Here is a 20,608-nt window from a genome sequence, read left to right as displayed (position 1 = left end):
AAAAAATCTTCGTCCAATACGAGGTGAGTAATCGCTGTCCTGATATCCAGAAGCTCTTTTTGGTTATAAGAGACGATGGCAGAAACATTATGTACAAAATATGACGTAAATGTAAATAAATTACAAATAACGCGGAAAAACACACATAATAGTACAATTGGTTAGAGGGCTGTAAAACGGCAGCCATCTTCTCTGGCGACACGCTTATTATTATTAATCTATCTATTATTATTATTATGTTAGTGGCTCTTTAGCTTGGTAGTAATGCATCTTACATGAGTACAGTCTATTTAGTTATTACCTGTGTATTAATAGGCAGGATTGTCCAAATCTCTCACCTGTTAGGTACAGAGGTGATCCTTGCAGATATTTAACAGGTCAATCTTGCCTACTTCCACCCAGGCCTGCTTTAGGTAAACAGGGCTGGCCAGGACTATTCAAGGGTCAGTGTTAATGCCCCTGTCAGACAGATAGGTCAAAGCAGCAGAGGCAGGCCATAACCTTTAACCCCACAAGAGCAAGCCGTGGCAGGCATGCCTTAACATTTAACCCCACAAGAGCAAGCAGTGGCAGGCATGCCTTAATCTTTAACCCCACAAGAGCAAGCAGAGGCAGGCAGGCAGGCCTTAACCTTTAACCCCACAAGAGCAAGTAGTGGCAGGCAGGCCTTAATCTTTAACCCCACAAGAGCAACCAGAGGCAGGCAGGCAGGCCTTAATCATTAACCCCACAAGAGTAAGCAGAGGCGATGTGGGAGAAAATCCAGTCAGATCACAGTGAAACACACGGTGCATTTATTTCAAACAATGTAGGTAGAAACAAAAAGTCCATACAAAAATAACATTACACCACAATACCATGATTTTTTTATATAATTTATAAAAACATCACTTTTAATACAATTTAAATGTTCCAAGTCTTTTATTTTAGCTGCTCAGTTATGTCAGCACTGCAATACAAATGGACAAGACACTGACACAAACCAGGAGCTACATTGAAGAGTTCTAACAGCATGTGACTGGTTATAGCAGGTTATGAATGCCCTCTGACTGCATTAAAATACAGAATCGTCATAGCAACACCACCATCCTTCATAAGGCACAGAAATAGAGAGCGGTGAAAGAGAAAGGGAGAAGGAAAGAGGGAGAAAGAATGAAAGGAGAGAGAGAGCAACAACAACAACCCCACTGATCAGCAGCATCATTATTCATCTCTTCAGTAATCTCTGTATGGTCCACCAGTGTTCTATTGTGTTTTCCAACCAAGATGGCCCCTAACCCACACTGTAATCAGATCTCAAGGAACTGGAGAGCTGTAAGAAACATGGTGTTGGCTCCACCTTGTCTTCACCGTCTATGCCAAAGCCTGTGATCCTGCAGCCTGGCTAGACTATACAACGGCAGAGGCAGAAGCAGTGTGTGGGGGGGAGGGGGTGGGATGATGTCAGTTGTCTGCCCCTTGTGGTCCATCTGGATGTGTGGCTGGGGAGACCCTGGAGGCCCTGTGTGTGAGGAGAGGGCCCTCTGGTGGTGGCTCAGAGACGAGGGTCGCAGGGCAGCGGGCGGAACGCCACCTCAATATTCTCCTCCATGATGATGTCATAGCGACACATCAGCGGCCTGGAGGGAGGTGAGAAAGAAGAGAGAAAGGGAGAGTTAGAGAAAGAAGGAGGGAGTATATGGTGAAGCCAGAAAAGAGGGGAAAGTGTGTGTAACTCAGGTGTGCGGTGGTCTCTCACCTGTCGGGTTGCTCCAGGGGGGCGAGGCGGATGCGGATCAGTCTGATTTTGTAGCGAGGGCCTATCACGTTTCCGGTAGCAATGCTGAGGGATATCTTCTGGATGGGTTGAAGGTCCTCGTCAAACTGGACCAAAAGATGGGTGGAGGTGTACTGCTCAAACCTGAACAGCTTACTGTGGAGGAGAGGAGAGAGAGTGAGAGGGATAGATAGAGGTCTTGCTGTCACAAATGTGTGCGCGTGTAAGCGTGCGAGACCTACCGGTCAATGCGTGCCTCAGTGACGTTCCTGCCACTGTGTAGTCTGAGGATGAGGACTCCCCAGCGTGGGTACTGGTTCCATGTCACCATGTCCACCATGTAGCTGGCCTCTACACACACACACACATGTGTTATATATACACACACATGCACAATGTGTCACACACAATGCATCTTTAAGAACTCACTGCTTCAAAAGCATTATGTACACTACATTTACAAAAGTATGTGGACACCTTCAAATTAGTGCATTCGGCTATTTCAGCCACAGCCGTTGCTGACAGGTGTATAAAATCGAGCACACTGCCATGCAATCTCCATAGACAAACATTGGCAGTAAAATGGCCTTACTGAAGAGCTCAGTGACTTTCAATGTGGCGCCGTCATTGGATGCCACCTTTCCAACAATTCAGTTCGTAAAATTTCTGCCCTGCTAGAGCTGCCCTGGTCAACTGTAAGTGCTGTTATTGTGAAGTGGAATCGTCTAGGAGCAACAACGGCTCAGCCGCGAAGTGTTAGTCCATACAAGCTCACAGAAGGGGACCGCCGAGTGCTGAAGCGCGCAGCGCGTAAAAATCATCTGTCCTCGGTTGCAACACTCACTACCGAGTTCCAAACTGCCTCTGGAAGCAATGTCAGCACAATAACTGTTCGTTGGGAGCTTCATGAAATGGGTTTCCATGGCTGAGCAGCCGCACACAAGCTTAAGATCACCATGCACAATGCCAAGCGTCGGCTGGAGTGGTGTAAAGCTCGCCACCATTGGACTCTGGAGCAATGGAAACGTGTTCTCTGGAGTGATGAATCACGCTTCACCATCTGGCAGTCCGACGGACAAATCTGGGTTTGGCGAAAGCTAGCTGCCCAAATGCATAGTGCCAACTGTTAAGTTTGGTGGAGGAAAGCCATCCCAGAAGAGTGGAGACTGTTATAGCAGCATAGTAGGGACCAACTCCATATTAATGCCCATGATTTTGGAATGAGATGTTCGACAATGTAGTGTATGTTAATCACTGATAGATAGTCAGGGGTGTGGAACTTACTTTTATAGGGCAACGTGGCAGTGGTGGTGAAGTATACCTTGGTCTGACCCAATCGCAACAGAATATCCCTCCACCTGCTGACGTCATAACCTGGGGCAGTAACCATGGATACAACTTCAGGACGGTTGGTATGGCAACCAAACTACTTGATCGATGATTTGTTGACAAGCATCTTTTCCCTTGTTTACGGATTGAGTGAGATTCTGGGTTGACCAGTGGGAAGGCTGTCCTCACCTAGCATAGGGCAGGGGGCGGGCGTAAAGACCTCACACTGCAGGCACTGGCCATCCAGGAAGTCGCTGTAGGAGGAGCAGGGGTAGGCTGTGAGGCTGCAGGTTCGGTTGAGAGCACACAGGTACAGGAACACAGAGCGCTGGTGGTCACAAATGAAATACGACTTCCCTACAAAAGAGAGAAGCGGTGAGTTATTACATGGGTAAGTATTTTACATTTACATTTTAGTCATTTAGCAGACGCTCTTATCCAGAGCGACTTACAGTTAGTGAGTGCATTCATTATTATATGTTTTTTTTTTATATATATATTTTTTCATACTGCCCCCCGTGGGAATCGAACCCACAACCCTGGCGTTGCAAACGCCATGCTCTACCAACTGAGCTACATCCCTGCCGGCCATTCCCTCCCCTACCCTGGACGACGCTGGGCCAATTGTGCGCCGTCGCATGGGTCTCCCGGTCGCGGCCGGCTACGACAGAGCCTGGATTCGAACCAGGATCTCTAGTGGCACAGCTAGCACTGCAATGCAGTGCCTTAGACCACTGCGCCACTCGGGAGACTTGTGTGTGTGTTTTAGACTCACCTGAGAAGATGGTCTTGGGGCAGCCTGGCTGGTCAGATCCTCCGTTGGCGTAGTAGTCAATATGGCCATGTTGACCTCTGAGACCAAACGCTGCATGAACAAATAGGAAGACAAAAACACACATCTAGAGAATCCCTCGCCCCACACACACACACACAGCATGTCAGTACTTACAGTTCATGTCAGTGTGTAGTACGTCTACAAACATTGCGTCTGAAGCGTCTAGTCTCTCCTCAGGTGTCGCTCCAGTGAACATGGGCCCCGCTGGGTCCAGACCTGGACAACAATTAATCAATTAATGACCCAATGAATGAATGAATCAATGAATGAATCAATTAATTAACCACTTAATACATACATTAATGGCTACATTATTTAATCAATGTATTAATCAATCAATGAAATAATAGCTTTAAAGGTTGCAGACAATCTTTATTTTTCCCTCTGTGTATCCTACCTGTGATGCGGCCGATCTTGCCCTTCAGGTTTGCTCCTACGAACCCAGCCAGGTGAGCTCCCAGACTCAACCCGATCAGGTGGACCGAACTCAGAGGCGCTCCCTCAGCCTACACACGCACACACACACACACACACACACACACACAGTGAACAATTAGCAACATTAACCCAAGACTCATAGAACAACTGAAGACTCACAGCAAACGAGCAACACTCCACAATCCCCCCTACCCCCACCGTCCCCCAATCCACACACCTGCATGTTGAGTATGAAGCCGGTCAGGTTGTTGGCAGCCTGTCGTGTGTTGGCCACAGCAGTGAAATAGTTGAGGTTAGCAGCTCCTCTGTTCCAGTCCACAACCAGGACGTTCATGTCCTCCTGCTCAGACAGCAGGTGGACGATATGGTCCACCCAGACCGGAGGGGCCCCGGTGGGCCTGTAACCATGGATGACGAAGGCCGTGGGCAGGGAGAGGTTGAAGAGTGGCTGGGAGGACAGCTGGTGGTGGTTCAACTCTCTGCCGCAGCGTAGGTTGTACCTGGAGGAAGGAGAAGGAGAATACTTTATTTAGAAAATGTCATTACTTTTTATCCAACTGCTGACACATACACACACATATACACATACACTACTGTTCAAAAGTTTGGGGTCACTTAGAAATGTCCTTGTTTTTTAAAGAAAAGCAATTTTTTTGTCCATAAAAATAACATAAAATTGATCAGAAATACAGTGTAGACATTGTTAATGTTGTAAATGGCTATTGTAGCTGGAAACTGCATATTTTTTTATGGAATATCTACATAGGCGTACAGAGGCCCATTATCAGCAACCATCAGTCCTGTGTTCCAATGGCAGGTTGTGTTTGCTAATCCAAGTTTATCATTTTAAAAGGCTAATTGATCATTAGAAAACCCTTTTGCAATTATGTTAGCACAGCTGAAAACTGTTGTGCTGATTTAAAGAAGCAATAAAACTGGCCTTCTTGAGACTAGTTGAGTATCTGGAGCAACAGCAATTGTGTGTTCGATTACAGCACTCTGGGATGCTGACCTTCTAGGCAGAGTTGCAAAGAAAAAGCCATATCTCAGACTGGCCAATAAAAAGAAAAGATTAAGATGGGCAGTCATTGCAACTCTGCCTAGAAGGTCAGCATCCCGCAGTCGCCTCTTCACTGTTGACGTTGAGACTGGTGTTTTGCGGGTACTATTTAATGAAGCTGCCAGTTGAGGACTCTAATGTATTTGTCTTCTTGCTCAGTTGTGCACCGGGGCCTCCCACTCCTCTTTCTATTCTGGTTAGAGCCAGTTTGCGCTGTTCTGTGAAGGGAGTAGTACACAGCGTTGTACGACATCTTCAGTTTCTTGGCAATTTCTCGCATGAAATAGCCTTCATTTCTCAGCACAAGAATAGACTGACGAGTTTCAGAAGAAAGTTATTTGTTTCTGGCCATTTTGAGCCTGTAATCGAACCCACAATTGCTGATGCTCCAGATACTCAACTAGTCTCAAGAAGGCCAGTTTTATTACATTTACATTACATTTTAGTCATTTAGCAGACGCTCTTATCCAGAGCGACTTACAGTTAGTGAGTGCATAAATGTTTCATACTGGCCCCCCGTGGGAAACGAACCCACAACCCTGGCGTTGCCAGCGCCATGCTCTACCAACTGAGCTACAGGGGAGTGTCGCTGCACAGCTATTTTCAGGTCTCTCCAGAGTTGTTTGATCGGGTTCAAGTCCGGGCTCTGGCTGGGCCACTCAAGGACATTCAGAGACTTGTCACGAAGCCACTCCTGCGTTGTCTTGGCTGTGTGCTTAGGGTCGTTGTCCTGTTGGAAGGTGAACCTTTGACCCTGTCTGAAGTCCTGAGCGCTCTGGAGCAGGTTTTCATCAAGGATCTCTCTGTACTTTGCTCCGTTCATCTTTGCCTCGATCCTGACTAGTCTCCCAGTCCCTGCCGCTGAAAAACATCCCCACAGCATGATGCTGCCACCACCATGCTTCACCGTAGGGATGGTGCCAGGTTTCCTCCAGACGTGACGCTTGGCATTCAGGCCAAAGAGTTCAATCTTGGTTTCATCAGACCAGAGAATCTTGTTTCTCATGGTCTGAGTCCTTTAGGTACCTTTAGGCAAATTCCAAGCAGGCTGTCATGTGCCTTTTACTGAGGAGTGGCTTCCGTATGGCCACTCTACCATAAAGGCCTGATTGGTGAAGTGCTGCAGAGATGGTTGTCCTTCTGGAAGGTTCTCCCATCTCCACAGAGGAGCTCTGGAGCTCTGTCAGAGTGATCATCAGGTTCTTGGTCACCTCCCTGACCAAGGGCCTTCTCCCCCGATTGCTCAGTTTGTCTGGGCGGCCAGCTCTAGGAAGAGTCTTGGTGGTTCCAAACTTCTTCCATTTAAGAATAATGGAGGCCACTGTGTTCTTGGGGACCTTCAATGCTGCAGAAATGTTTTGGCACCCTTCCCCAGATCTCTGCCTCGACACAATCCTGTCTCTGAGTTCTACGGACAATTCCTTCGACCTCATGGGTTGGTTTTTGCTCTGACATGTACTGTCAACTGTGGGACCTTATATACAGTACCAGTCAAAAGCTTGGACACACCCACTCATCCAAGGGTCCTTCTTCACTTTTACTGTTTTCTACATTGTAGAACAACAGTGAAGACATCAAAACCACGAAACAACACATATGGAATCATGTAGCAACCAAAAAAGTGTGAATGAAACTCAGCATATGAAACTCAGCACACTCCTTCAAGACTGTTGGAAAAGCATTCCAGGTAAAGCTGATTGAGAGAATACCAAGAGTGTGCTAAGCTGTCATCAAGGCACAGGGTGGCTACTTTGAAGAATATAAAATATATTTTGATTTGTTTAACACTTTTTAGGTTACTACATGATTCCATGTGTCACTTCATAGTTTCGATGTCCTCACCACCACTCTACAATGTAGAAAACAGTAAAAAAATAAAGAAAATGCCTTGAATGAGTAGGTGTGTCCAAACTTCCGACCGGCACTGTACATCAGGGCTATCCAACCCTGTTCCTGGAAAGCTACCGTCCCGCCGGTTTTCACTCCAACCCCAATCCAGCACACCTGATTCAAATACTTAGATGGTTGATAAGCTGAACCAGGTTAATTACAACTGGGGTTGGAGTGAAAACCCACAGGAGGATAGCTCTCCAGGAACAGGGAAGGAAACCGCTGTTCTACATGGTCTTATGCTGTGCCACACGGGCTGCATTTATACAGGTAGCCCAATTCTGATATTTGCTCCACTAATTGGTCCTAATCACAAGACCAATTAGGGGAAAAAAGATCTGAACTGGGCTGTCCTTTCTCCAGCTTCGGTACACTGGCAATGGTGGGCTGGGGAAGCTGAGACTCTTTGTGCTTATGGCGATGAGCTTGTCCTGTCTGCAGTGAACGGCCAGCTGGATAAGAATCTGCCGAAAGTGGTGTAGGGGTTCTTAACCACCAACTGTTTGGTCCTCTTGCAGAAGATTTGCTGGTACTGCACGTCTCCTGGAAAAACATGGTATTATTGCTTCTTTAATCAGCACAACAGTTTTCAGCTGTGCCAACATAATTGCAAAAGGGTTTTCTAATGATCAATTAGCCTTTTTAAATGATAAACTTGGATTAGCAAACACAATGTGCCATTGAAACACAGGACTGATGGTTGCTGATAATGGTCCTCTGTATGCCTATGTAGATATTCCATTAAAATCAGCCATTTCCAGCTACAATAGCCATTTACAACATTAACAATGTCTACACTGTATTTCTGATCAATTTGATGTTATTTCGAAAACAAGGACATTTCTAAGTGACCCCAAACTTTTGAACGGTAGTGTACACACAATGAGCCTGTCCTCAAATAGCTCCTCCCACCAGCCTTCCCTGACACACACACACACTCTCTCTCTCTTTCTCTGTCTAACCTACTTGGTGTAGAGCAGCAGCTTGACGTTCAGGGTGGTCCCGAGGAAGCACTCATGGAAGTCCAGGTCTGTAAAGTCATCACACAGTGCACCTACACCACTATCCTGGCCTGGGGAGAGAAGGCGGAGGAGGAGGGGGTTATACAGTGTGTGTGTCAGAGAAGGCTGGTGGGAGGAGCTATAGGAGGATGGGCTCATTGTATTGGGTGGAATGGAATATTGGAACAGAGTCAAACAAGTTGTTGCCATACATTTGATGTGTTTGATACCGTTCCATTAATTCCATTCCAGCCATTAATAATAATAATATGCCATTTAGCAGACGCTTTTATCCATTTTTACGTATGGGTGGTCCCGGGGATCGAACCCACTACCCTGGCGTTACAAGCGCCATGCTGTACCAATTGAGCTACAGAGCCCATGCTCTCCTATGGCTCCTCCCCCAGCCTCCTCTGCTGTGTGTGTGTATGTTCAGTGATACCTTGCTAGCCCTGGGTCAGGGTCAGGTCATTCTCTGCTCTTACTGTAAACCCCAACTTCTTCTTCTTTCCCATTGCATTTAAACATGATCAGGCAGCTGGTGAATGGTGAATGAAGATGAGCATTTATATAGACAGGCCAGTGTTTCTCTAACTCCTCTTTACATTATTCTTCACCCCTACCAGTGGTATTCAAAAAGAAAAAGTAAATGCAATTGGAATAAAGGTTATATTTGAAGAGTTTCATTCCAAAACACTATATTCATTTTCAGAAATGTTGGTAAATTAGCTTTTATTGTTTAACCCCTAAAAGTCTAAGCCGTTGGGGGAGCTAACATATGGAATTGTTTTAAGATGGTCATACCATGGATCATTTAGCTATTTGATTTCGAATTTTAGACCCCTTTAGGTATCCCCCAAAATATACAAAAATGATTGTAATAAAATAAAAAAATTTGACCATAGAAACACATTGAATAGCACATTCATAAATGGCAAAATAGACAGTAAAAAACATTATCATAAGGAATAAGGTGTTCAAGTGTCTGTCCTATATCTAGGAGATATAAAAAGTTCAGGAAATATTTTAGATTTTTTAAACATATTTAACCCCAAGTGAAGAGTGTTTACTGGTTAAATGGCCAGCTGTTTATAACTGGTAATGTCAGATAGATTAACAGTTTATGAACTTCTATGAGCACTTATGGCAGATCTCATGGCAGAGATTATAAACACATAATTAAACTGCTAGGGTTTTGATGTTTAGTGAGGCAACAGTTCCAAAATACTACAGATAACAACATACAATATAATTTCAGACTCCACCCACCTTTCTGTATATCTCTCTCTCTTTTTCTCTGTCTCTCCCTCACTCCTGCCATTTTGTTTTCCTGGTCTCATTGTTGATCTGAGTCAGAATGAGTGGAGGTTTTAAAACATCCAGTTTCATCCTCTCACCCAGTCTCCTCTTCGCCCCCTCCCCCAGCCATTGATCAGGTGAAAGGTTAAAAGTGCCTCACAGAACCTTGCTCTGGAAAGTTCTCCTCTGTGGTTTGTTGTGCTGTATGATATTGTAGTCTCCCTCCTTGGCTGCAGCCAGGCTTTGACTTTAGCCTTTTAGCATTAGCCACAGGATAGTTTTAGCATGTAGCATTGAGTGTCATGATTCGGTAGCATTACCATGTAGCTTGTTAGCGTTCACACCACAGCAGTTATTAGTGTTAGCAGTGGTGGAAAAAGCACTAAATTGTCATACTTGAGTAAAAGTAAAGTGAAAGTCACCCAGTAAAATACTACTTGAGTAAAAGTCTAAAAGCATTTGGTTTTAAATATACTTAAGTATCAAAAGTAAAAGTAAATGTATAAATCATTTCAAATTCCTTATATTAAGCAAACCAGACGGCACCATTTTCTTGTTTTTTAAATTTACGGATACCCAGGGGCACGCTCCAACACTCAGACATAATTTACAAACGAAGCATGTGTGTTTAGTGAGTCCGCCAGATCAGAGGCAGTAGGGATGACCAGGGACGTTCTCTTGATAAGTGCGTGAATTTAACCATTTTTCTGTCCTGCTAAGCATTAAAAATGTAACGAATACTTTTGGGTGTCAGTGAAAATGAATGGAGTAAAAAGTACATTATTTTCTTTAGGAATGTAGTCAAAAAATATAAATAGTAAAGTACATATACCAAAATAAACGACTTAAGTAGTACTTTAAAGTATTTTTACTTAAGTACTATACACTGTTGGTGTTAGCATGTAGGCTAGCGTTCAACGTCATGGCTAGAGGCTTTAGCAGTGATCCATGCTCTGTGATTAGCGGCATGTCCTCTGCTGCTGCTCTCAATTGGATCATACTGCTATAAAAAAGCAGTTCATCCCATCACAGCTTCCTCCCACCTCCTCCTATATGCAAGACGTGATTAGTGATTATGGGTGTCAGTCACACAGAGGGGTGGAGCAGAGGTCTGTGGCCCCAGTTCTCCTTCTCCACAATCACCCTCTCCTCTCTGTCACTCATGCATGACCTGGCTGTGAACACACACATGCATGTACACAAGTAAGCATGAATGCACACATACAGTGCTCTCAAAGACAGAACTGGAGCAGATAGGGAAGTTCCAGGCTGTTCTTTTACCTCTGAGTTCTCTCTGGCCCCTCTCTCTGTCTGTTCTGGAGGGAGTTTAGAGACATGTCTGTTCTGGAGGGAGTTTAGAGACATGTCTGTTCTGGAGGGAGTTTAGAGACATGTCTGTTCTGGAGGGAGTGTAGAAAGACATCTGCTGACAGATACGAGACAGAAAACAACAAATGTCTCTCTTTCTCTATCTCTCTCTGTAAACTGCACTCTTAGAAAAAAAGGTGCTATCTAGAACCAAAAAGGGTTCTTCGGCTGTCCCCATAGGAGTGTGTCCAGGGTAAGACCTGGGTTAGGGGGGATAGAGGGGAGACCTCACACAACTAGCTCAACCCACACCCACCCACACCACTGAGTTCACAGAAAAAGGAGTCTTACCTTTGCAGAGCGTGAGGAAGACCATCAAACCGAGGAGTCGCCAGAGTAACATCCTACAACCAAAAGAAAGAGGGAAAGAAGGAGGGAGAGATAGAGGAAGACCGGACGATACTAGAGGGAGCCTTGTCTGAGACAGGAAAGACTGGGAGCTCTTAGTAAAACAGAGAGAGCGGAGGGAGGGAGGGAGGGAGAAGAGAGGAGGGAGGGAGGGAGGGAGGGAGGGAGGGAGGGAGAAGGAGGAGGGAGGGAGAGAGAGGAGGGAGGGAGGGAGGGAGGGAGGGAGGGAGGGAGGGAGGGAGGGAGGGAGAAGAGGGAGGGAGCAGAGGGGAGGGAGCAAGGGAGGGAGGGAGAAGAGAGGAGGGAGGGAGAAGAGAGGAGGGAGGGAGGGAGGGAGGGAGAAGAGAGGAGGGAGAAGAGGGGAGGGAGCAGACAAGAGCTCACTGACAGTGAGGAGAGCAGAAAGAAAGAGAGATGTAGTCGTTGAGGTGTGTTGGGCTCTGGGTTACCCAGTGAAACACACTGCCAACACTGAACACACCACAGAGCTACATACCTCACTGACCTACACACATCACTGACCTACACACCCCACTGACCTACACACCCCACTGACCTACACACCCCACTGACCTACACACCCCACTGACCTACACACCCCACTGACCTACACACCCTACTGACCTACACACCCCACTGACCTACACACCCTACTGACCTACACACCCCACTGACCTACACACCCCACTGACCTACACACCTCACTGACCTACACACCCCACTGACCTACACACCCCACTGACCTACACACCTCACTGACCTACACACCCCACTGACCTACACACCTCACTGACCTACACACCTCACTGACCTACACACCCCACTGACCTACACACCTCACTGACCTACACACCTCACTGACCTACACACCTCACTGACCTACACACCCCACTGACCTACACACCCCACTGACCTACACACCCTACTGACCTACACACCCCACTGACCTACACACCCCACTGACCTACACACCTCACTGACCTACACTGAACATACCACAGATCTACACACCTCCCAGACCTAGCATGGAACCCCGTATTATCGGCATATTCAACAGCATTTAAGAAATATATTACCTTCAACAGTGTTATCCTGTGATCAAGCCATCAATGTTTTGTGATTATTGGTGTCGTGAAAATGTTAGCTAATGGGTTAGCAATTAGCATGTTTGACATTTCAGTGGAAATACTACTATTATAAGCTTTTTGATAAGCGGTTTTGCTAAAAAATACGTCCCGTATTATCGGCATACGGTCCCCAGTTATTGGCCACCTTACTATTTTGTTCAATTACAAGATATATGTGTAGGAAAATGAGCTGCACACCTCACTGCAGACAGAGGAGAATGGTAGATGGAAGAAGAGAAAGTACCTCCGTATAGAATACTATTTCTAACTTTATTTCTTTATTCCTACTTAATCCTATACTTTTTTGTCTTTGATAATATTTAGCGCCAATAACGCATTATTGAATTGTACTGCAAGGGGGAGAAGAAAGGTACAAGACATGACACTGATTATATTTTGACCCTCTCTTCCTCTGTTTCCAATGAGTCACAATGGCTGCGTTTAGACAGGCAGCCCATTGTGATCTTTTTTCCACTAATTGGTCTTTTGACCAATCACATTAGAGCTTTTCACATCTGATCTTTTTCAGAGCTGATCTGTTTGGTCAAAAGACCAATTAGTAAAACAATAAATTATCAGAATTAGACTGCCTGTATAAACGCATCCTATGCGTCTTTCTCCATCTCTCTCTCCTTTACTCTCTATTTCCTCCATCCCTCTCTCCTCTGCTTCCCCCTCTACACTCGGTCCTCTCTATCCTACTCTCTGCCTCTATGTACCCAATACCATCAGTCCCTACTCTCCCAAACATGTGAGGACCAGGGGGCTTAGCTGGCCAAGTCAGCCCAGACAGGAGTGCTCTCTGTGGGGCAGCTGTGTTCTGATGGGAGTCTCTCCCTCTGGAGCGCTACATCTGCAGGGATATTAATAGCATCAGAGATGTGGTCACACTAACCAGCCCTGCCCTGCCTATACCCAGCACTGACACTAGTCACTGACTACAGCATTAAATGTACAGTATGGGGTTTAAATACATGTCATTGACAGGCAGAGTACAGGGCAGGAGCTTCAAAGGCATCAAAAGCAACTAATCATAAGCTGTCCAACCCTAGTAAGGGTGTGTGCCCATTTCCCTGGTTACCTCATAATGTGCCAAGCTGTAGGGCACGTATACATATACATTTATAATGTACAGTGCATTTGGAAAGTATTCAGACCCCTTCCCCTTTTCCACATTTTGTTACGTGTGGACCTTGTGGAACGTCACGTGATATGTATTTTCTCTTAGTTATGTTCACCAAGGGTGACAAAAAACTCACGACCATTTAAATAGGTCCTAAACCAATTTAGAACTGGACCGGAGAGGCCAACCCACCTCTCCAGTCTGTCCAGAAGGACATCATGGTCAACGGTGTCGAATGCAACAGTGCTGCACTTAAATCCAAGAGAGCTGTTTGGCATCTGTGTTGGCTCTAAGATCATTTACAACTTTAACTAAGGCTGTGTCTGAATCAATACTTTGTAGAAGCACCTTTCGCAGCGATTAAAGCTGTGAGTCTTTCTGGGTAAGTCTCTACACTCAAAAAATTAGGGGTTCAATAAAGGTTATTCTAAGATCCTCAAAGTTCTTCGAAGAACCTTAGGGTTCTTGGCACTGAAAATTGCCCCCAAAAGGTTATTCCAAGAACCCCATAGGAAGTGGGGTCCATCGAGGAACCTCCTTAGTTGGTGGGGGTTCTTGCAGGAAGCTAACTGCCCAACTGAAACATTTGAATTTGAAAGGACAGCAGGTGCAGGCACATAAATGAAGATCTCCTCAATTTAAGGTAAGGTTTGTTCCTTGTATGATCTAAATTGATATTGTTTTCTGATTATACCATCTATCTTTTCATATTGGTTCAAATCTTTCTAAAACAGAAAATGGACACAATTCAATGGATATCAATCAACAAAGAGGTAAGAGTATGTAGGCTATAAGAATATGTTGAAGGCTAGCTGTATTGGGTGCAGATGACTGAACTGCTCACTTTTGTGTCTGTGTCTGCAGGTATACAGAGGAGGAGGCATACAGTGGGGAAAAAAAGTATTTAGTCAGCCACCAATTGTGCAAGTTCTCCCACTTAAAAAGATGAGAGAGGCCTTTAATTTTCATCATAGGTACACGTCAACTATGACAGACAAAATGAGAAAAAAAAACCCAGAAAATCACATTGTAGGATTTTTTATGAATTTATTTGCAAATGATGGTGGAAAATAAGTATTTGGTCAATAACAAAAGTTTCTCAATACTTTGTTATATACCCTTTGTTGGCAATGACACAGGTCAAACGTTTTCTGTAAGTCTTCACAAGGTTTTCACACACTATTTTGGCCCATTCCTCCATGCAGATCTCCTCTAGAGCAGTGATGTTTTGGGGCTGTCGCTGGGCAACACGGACTTTCAACTCCCTCAAAGATTTTCTATGGGGTTGAGATCTGGAGACTGGCTAGGCCACTCCAGGACCTTGAAATGCTTCTTACGAAGCCACTCCTTCGTTGCCCGGGCAGTGTGTTTGGGATCATTGTCATGCTGAAAGACCCAGCCACGTTTCATCTTCAATGCCCTTGCTGATGGAAGGAGGTTTTCACTCAAAATCTCACGATACATGGCCCCATTCATTCTTTCCTTTACATGGATCAGTCGTCCTGGTCCCTTTGCAGAAAAACAGCCCCAAAGCATGATGTTTACACCCCTATGCTTCACAGTAGGTATGGTGTTCTTTGGATGCAACTCAGCATTCTTTGTCCTCCAAACACGACGAGTTGAGTTTTTACCAAAAAGTTCTATTTTGGTTTCATCTGACCATATGACATTCTCCCAATCCTCTTCTGGATCATCCAAATGCACTCTAGCAAACTTCAGACGGGCCTGGACATGTACTGGCTTAAGCAGGGGGACACGTCTGGAACTGCAGGATTTGAGTCCCTGGCGGCGTAGTGTGTTCCTGATGGTAGGCTTTGTTACTTTGGTCCCAGCTCTCTGCAGGTCATTCACTAGGTCCCCCTGTGTGGTTCTGGGATTTTTGCTCACCGTTCTTGTGATAATTTTGACCCCACAGGGTGAGATCTTGCGTGGAGCCCCAGATCGAGGGAGATTATCAGTGGACTTGTATGTCTTCCATTTCCTAATAATTGCTCCCACAGTTGATTTCTTCAAACCAAGCTGCTCACCTATTGCAGATTCAGTCTTCCCAGCCTGGTGCAGGTCTACAATTTTGTTTCTGGTGTCCTTTGACAGCTCTTTGGTCTTGGCCATAGTGGAGTTTGGAGTGTGACTGTTTGAGGTTGTGGACAGGTGTCTTTTATACTGATAACAAGTTCAAACAGGTGCTATTAATACAGGTAACGAGTGGAGGACAGAGGAGCCTCTTAAAGAAGAAGTTACAGGTATGTGAGAGCCAGAAATCTTGCTTGTTTGTAGGTGACCAAATACTTATTTTCCACCATAATTTGCAAATAAATTCATTAAAAATCCTACAGTGTGATTTTCTGGATTTTTTTTTCTTAATTTGTCTGTCATAGTTGACGTGTACCTATGATGAAAATTACAGGCCTCTCTCATCTTTTTAAGTGGGAGAACTTGCACAATTGGTGGCTGACTAAATACTTATTTTCCCCACTGTACAAAGGTATGTCAATTGGTATTGGTATGTTATGCAGATCACATGTACCATCCTCCTCCCTTACCTCTTCAATTAATATGATCAAAACAGTTTGTTTTATTCACATTTACCACAAAAACCAAGGTATGAATACTGTCATGTGCATGTTTTGTTAATCATCTGTATAATTACATTTTTTTGGGATTCACAGACTTCACCCTCCCTACACCTCTGATGAATATAACAGGAAACCTGTTAGATCACCATGCACTGCAAAATCATTCTGGCTATGGATACGGAGAACATCAACACATTAACATCAACATGCCAGGGGATATACCCATTGGACTTGGGGCTCTGCTGGGAGTTTACCTCATATTTAGATTTTGTTATTCTGCTTTGCCACTAAAATCATAATAAACACTGACAACTAAAATATTGTGTTATTGCTGTTATTGTTATGCGTATTAATAATAATAATAGGGGGGGGGGTTCAAAAATTAACCCCAAAAGGTTATTCATAAGGTTCTTCGAGGATCCATTAATTATAGGGGTTCCCCTACAGTTTCAATTTGAAGAACCCCTAAAGGGTACTCCAGGAACCTACTCTTTTTAGAGTGTAAGCGCTTTCCACACCTGGATTGTACAACATTTGCCCATTATTTTTTTCAAAATTCTTCAAGCTCTGTAAAATTGGTTGTTGATCATTGCTAGACAACCATTTTCAGGTCTTGCCATAGATTGTCAAGTAGATTTATGTCAAAACAGGAACATTCACTGTCTTCTTGGTAAGCAACTCCAGTGTAGATTTGGCCTTGTGTTTTAGGTTATTGTCCTGCTGAAAGGTGAATTCATTTCCCAGTGTCTTGTGTAAAGCAGACTGAACCAGGTCTTCCTCTAGGATTTTGCCTGTGGTTAGCTCCATTCTGGATTTTTTTAATGCTGAAAAACTCCCCAGTCCTTAACGATGACAAGCATACCCATAACATGATGCAACCACCACCATGCTTGAAAATATGGAGAGTGGTACGCAGTAATGTGTTGTATTGGATTTGCCCCAAACATAACACTTTGTATTCAGGACAAAAAGTTAATTGCTTTGCTGCATTTTTTGCAGTATTGCCTTGTAATGCCTTGTTGCAAACAGGATGAAGCGGTTTCCTTCCTCTCTGGCAACTGAGTTAGGAAGGACGCCTGTATCTTTGTAGTGACTGGGTATATTGATACACCATCCAAAGTGTAATTAATAACTTCACCATGCTCAAAGGGATATTCAGTGTCTGCTTTTTATTTTAATTTTTTTATCTATTTACCAATAGGTACCGTTTTTGAGGCATTGGAAAACCTCCCCGGTCTTTGTGGTTGAATCTGTGTTTGAAATTCACTGCTCAACTGAGGGATCCTACAGATAATTGTATGTGTGGGGTACAGAGATGAGGTAGTCATTCAAAAACACTATTATTTCAACTTATTCTGTGACTTGTGAAGCACATTTTATTTAGTCTTGCCATAAGAAAGGGGTTGAATACTTATTGACTCAAGACATTTCAGCTTTTCATTTTTAGTGACAAAGAATCTATATTTAATCAATTTTAAACTCAGGCTGTAACACAACAAAATGTGGAAAAAGTCAAGGGGTGTGAATACTTTCTGAAGGCACTTTACATGAAGACTTGAAGTTTTCCACTGTCTTTCTCTCAATAGCTAATCTGTTTAGGACCCACCAATCGCTATCTCTCTCTCTGTCTATCACATACACACACACATTTCCTGTAATCTTGTGGCCAGAGAGGCTTCTTTGAGATGTTCAACCTTTGAAGAGAATCAAATTCTGCCTGTATGTCTGCTCACCTCACTGCTGCAGTGGGCTCTCTGTCTATGTGTCAGTCTCTGCTCTCACTGCAGATAATGGAGGGATTGGTTGATTGATTGCAGGAATCATCAGAGAGTAACTTTACTGACGCTAGCCTCTCTCTGGGGTAAGGAGAGAGAGAACACAGGGAGAGGAGAGGCGGAGAGGAGAGAAAGAGGAGAAAGGACAAGAAAAATCATCCTACAACAAGAATAGAGGAGTGAAGAACCCCCTGTTGCCCCCCCCCATTGGTGGGGTAGTTACCATGGTGTCGGCTCTAGCGGTGTACCACGGGGCAATCAGTAAATTGGAGTGTGAGGATCGGCTGGGGAAGATGGGGAAGGATGGAGCCTACCTCATCAGAGACAGCGAAACCATCCAAGCAGCAATGTGTCTGTGTGTCTAGTGAGTAGCACACTCCTTGTTCTTTTTATGGAAATGTAGGAAGTTGAATGTACACCAATCCATCCTCCAAGTATTTTATAAATGCTTTATAGAATTAATCCTAGCTTTTAATATTGTGGGGTGGTTTGGTGCTTTAGGGAACACTAGTCTGAACCAGTGCTTGACTTGGACTGAAATAGGTTCCAGTACTCATGTTGGATGGCGGTACTGTTTATATTGAGGTGCAGGAGCTCCACAATACGTTTGAGCTAATATTCTATAAGAGGAACAGGAGCTCAAGCAGTAGAACATTTGAGGTGCCGGTACTCAGCTCCGGTGAGCTTCTGCCCAAGTCAAGAACTGGGGGTGGTGTGGGGAAATTCTCTCCGCTCTGCTGATGAGTTTTTGCTCCACTCATACAGGAGTAATAAAGGCCTAGTGCACTAATTTGGTGGGGGAAAAACTCAATTAATTAAAAAAAAGATTATTTATTATTTTATTGTGATTTATCAGGGGGTGCTCAGCACCTTCAGCACTCCTACCTCATGTGGCTATGCTTGTGTGTATTACCCCATCACCACACATGAAGATCCCTCTCAGGAAATAAAAGTGAATTTGAAATGATTCAGTTCTCTCTCTTCTTCTGACTGTTGTGTGTGTGTTGTGTTTCTGCAGTAGACAGAAGGTGGTGTATACCTACAGGATCCTCCAGACCAACACTGGAAACTACAGCCTGCAGGTACACCCTGTGTGTGTGTGTTTCTTACTTACTTTTAAAAAAAACTATCTTGGTTAAGGGCTTGTAAGTAAGCATTTTACGATAAGGTCTACACCTGTTGTATTCTGGGCATGTGACAAATACAATTTGATTTGTTTCTGATGGTCTGTGTGTGTTTCTGATGGTCTGTGTTTGTGTGTGTTTCTGATGGTCTGTGTTTGTGTGTGTTTCTAATGGTCTGTGTTTGTGTGTGTTTCTGATGGTCTGTGTTTGTGTGTGTTTCTGATGGTCTGTGTTTGTGTGTGTTTCTGATGGTCTGTGTTTGTGTATGTTTCTGATGGTCTGTGTTTGTGTGTGTTTCTGATGGTCTGTGTTTGTGTATGTTTCTGATGGTCTGTGTTTGTGTGTGTTTCTGATGGTCTGTGTTTGTGTGTGTTTCTGATGGTCTGTGTTTGTGTGTTTTCTATTCTTGTTGGTCTTTTGTGTTTCGATGGTCTGTGTTTGTGTGTGTTTCTGATGGTCTGTGTTTGTGTGTGTTTCTGATGGTCTGTGTTTGTGTATGTTTCTGATGGTCTGTGTTTGTGTGTGTGTCTGATGGTCTGTGTTTGTGTGTGTTTCTGATGGTCTGTGTTTGTGTGTGTGTAGACAGCTCCTGGTGTGGAGGAGAAGTTATTTAAGACATTAGAGGAACTTGTTCAACATTATAAGCATCGAGGGCAGGGATTGGCCCAGCACCTGCGCCACTTAGTCAAGAGAAAGACTCTGCTTCAACTCACTGCCCCCAATGTCATCGATGAGGAGCCTGATTATGAGAGTAGGTAACACACACCTCGACACACACACACACACACACACACACACAGTTTGTCTGTCCATTTGTTAGTTTCAGTTCCATCTCTCAGTGTTCCGAGACCTTCATCAGAGCTGCTCAGACATACCGTCTAGACAGTTCACTTATCCTTTATAACCCTCCCTCTCTCACGTCTAGATGTGGATGAATCAGACTATGTCGAGGTCCTGCCCTCCTGATTCAGCAGCACACCCTGAACCCTGAACCCTGGCCTGTGACATTATCTATGAGCCTGTGAGCATCTGGGTGTGGTTTCATCAGATCAGGCTGTGTTTAGTGATCATGATGCAATGGATTATCTGTTCTGTGTGCCAGGGGTACTGAGGTTGTCAGAGAGAATAGTGTTTGTCTGTTTGTTGAAGTGGAAGTTTATGTCAATGACACGTCAGAGAGGGGAAATGGGGACTGTGGCTGTGTCTGTGACTCAGTGTGTGAATCCTTCCCCCTCTCTCTATGATCTAAACTGTCCCTCCGCCGACAGTGAGGTTTCCCACTCCCTATAGGCTGGGTCTTTCACATTACCCAGTTCTGGTAGAGTTGTTTTATTCATAATGGTTTGGGGTAGTAATGAGTAATGGCATTCACACCTGACGTAACAATGTTTATTTTTCTCTACAGCTGCCCACACACACACACACACACACTATAGAAACTTCCCATATAATTTACTTGTCATTCATCATATGAATTTAGAAGCATGATTATGTTTTTGTCCCTATGGCATTCTGAATATTTGATCTCGCACTTGGATTTTTACTGACAGCAGGATTAG

The 20,608-nt window shown here is 44.4% G+C and overlaps 2 protein-coding genes and 1 non-coding gene across 4 annotated transcripts; 1 reads left to right on the top strand and 2 right to left on the bottom strand.

Moving 5' to 3' along the window:
- Positions 1 to 831: 831 nt before the first annotated feature.
- Positions 832 to 11,398, bottom strand: LOC121569296 (lipase member H). 2 transcript variants are annotated; one of them, XM_041880121.2, is made up of 11 exons: positions 11,268 to 11,398; positions 8,275 to 8,380; positions 4,576 to 4,858; positions 4,318 to 4,426; positions 4,035 to 4,136; positions 3,861 to 3,950; positions 3,275 to 3,442; positions 3,041 to 3,130; positions 1,999 to 2,107; positions 1,739 to 1,912; positions 832 to 1,619 (listed from the first exon to the last, which is right to left on the bottom strand). In XM_041880121.2, the coding sequence occupies exons 1-11, from the start codon at positions 11,317 to 11,319 to the stop codon at positions 1,535 to 1,537; spliced, it is 1,368 nt and encodes a 455-aa protein (XP_041736055.2). In that variant the 5' UTR covers positions 11,320 to 11,398; the 3' UTR covers positions 832 to 1,534. The 2 variants fall into 2 exon arrangements, with proteins under 2 accessions (XP_041736055.2, XP_041736056.2); XM_041880122.2 differs by lacking the exon at positions 3,041 to 3,130.
- trnaa-ggc lies at positions 5,927 to 6,001 on the bottom strand. Its single transcript has one exon. It is a non-coding gene; the product is annotated as a tRNA-Ala (tRNA).
- Positions 11,399 to 18,067: 6,669 nt separating the features above from the next.
- On the top strand, positions 18,068 to 20,075 carry LOC121570472 (SH2 domain-containing protein 1B2-like). Its single transcript, XM_041881936.1, has 4 exons — positions 18,068 to 18,289; positions 18,944 to 19,007; positions 19,632 to 19,800; positions 19,975 to 20,075. The coding sequence occupies exons 1-4, from the start codon at positions 18,150 to 18,152 to the stop codon at positions 20,013 to 20,015; spliced, it is 414 nt and encodes a 137-aa protein (XP_041737870.1). The 5' UTR covers positions 18,068 to 18,149; the 3' UTR covers positions 20,016 to 20,075.
- The last annotated feature ends 533 nt before the right edge of the window (positions 20,076 to 20,608 follow it).

This window comes from Coregonus clupeaformis, chromosome 7, assembly GCF_020615455.1.
Source record: "Coregonus clupeaformis isolate EN_2021a chromosome 7, ASM2061545v1, whole genome shotgun sequence".
NCBI classification, from domain to species: Eukaryota; Metazoa; Chordata; class Actinopteri; order Salmoniformes; family Salmonidae; genus Coregonus; species Coregonus clupeaformis.
Note: the sequence above shows the minus strand (reverse complement) of the source record. Positions and strands in the feature narration are given on the sequence as shown.

Excerpts from the sequence above, each read along its gene's own strand:
- LOC121569296 (XM_041880121.2), bottom strand. The coding sequence starts at position 11,319 with ATGTTACTCTGGCGACTCCTCGGTTTGATGGTCTTCCTCACGCTCTGC. Across the intron at positions 8,381-11,267 it reads CTTCCTCACGCTCTGCAAAG|GCCAGGATAGTGGTGTAGGT; the intron begins GTAAGACTCCTT and ends TTCTCTCCCCAG. Across the intron at positions 4,859-8,274 it reads AAGCTGCTGCTCTACACCAA|GTACAACCTACGCTGCGGCA; the intron begins GTAGGTTAGACA and ends TCCTTCCTCCAG.
- LOC121570472 (XM_041881936.1), top strand. The coding sequence starts at position 18,150 with ATGGTGTCGGCTCTAGCGGTGTACCACGGGGCAATCAGTAAATTGGAG. Across the intron at positions 18,290-18,943 it reads GCAATGTGTCTGTGTGTCTA|TAGACAGAAGGTGGTGTATA; the intron begins GTGAGTAGCACA and ends GTGTTTCTGCAG. Across the intron at positions 19,801-19,974 it reads TGAGGAGCCTGATTATGAGA|ATGTGGATGAATCAGACTAT; the intron begins GTAGGTAACACA and ends TCTCACGTCTAG.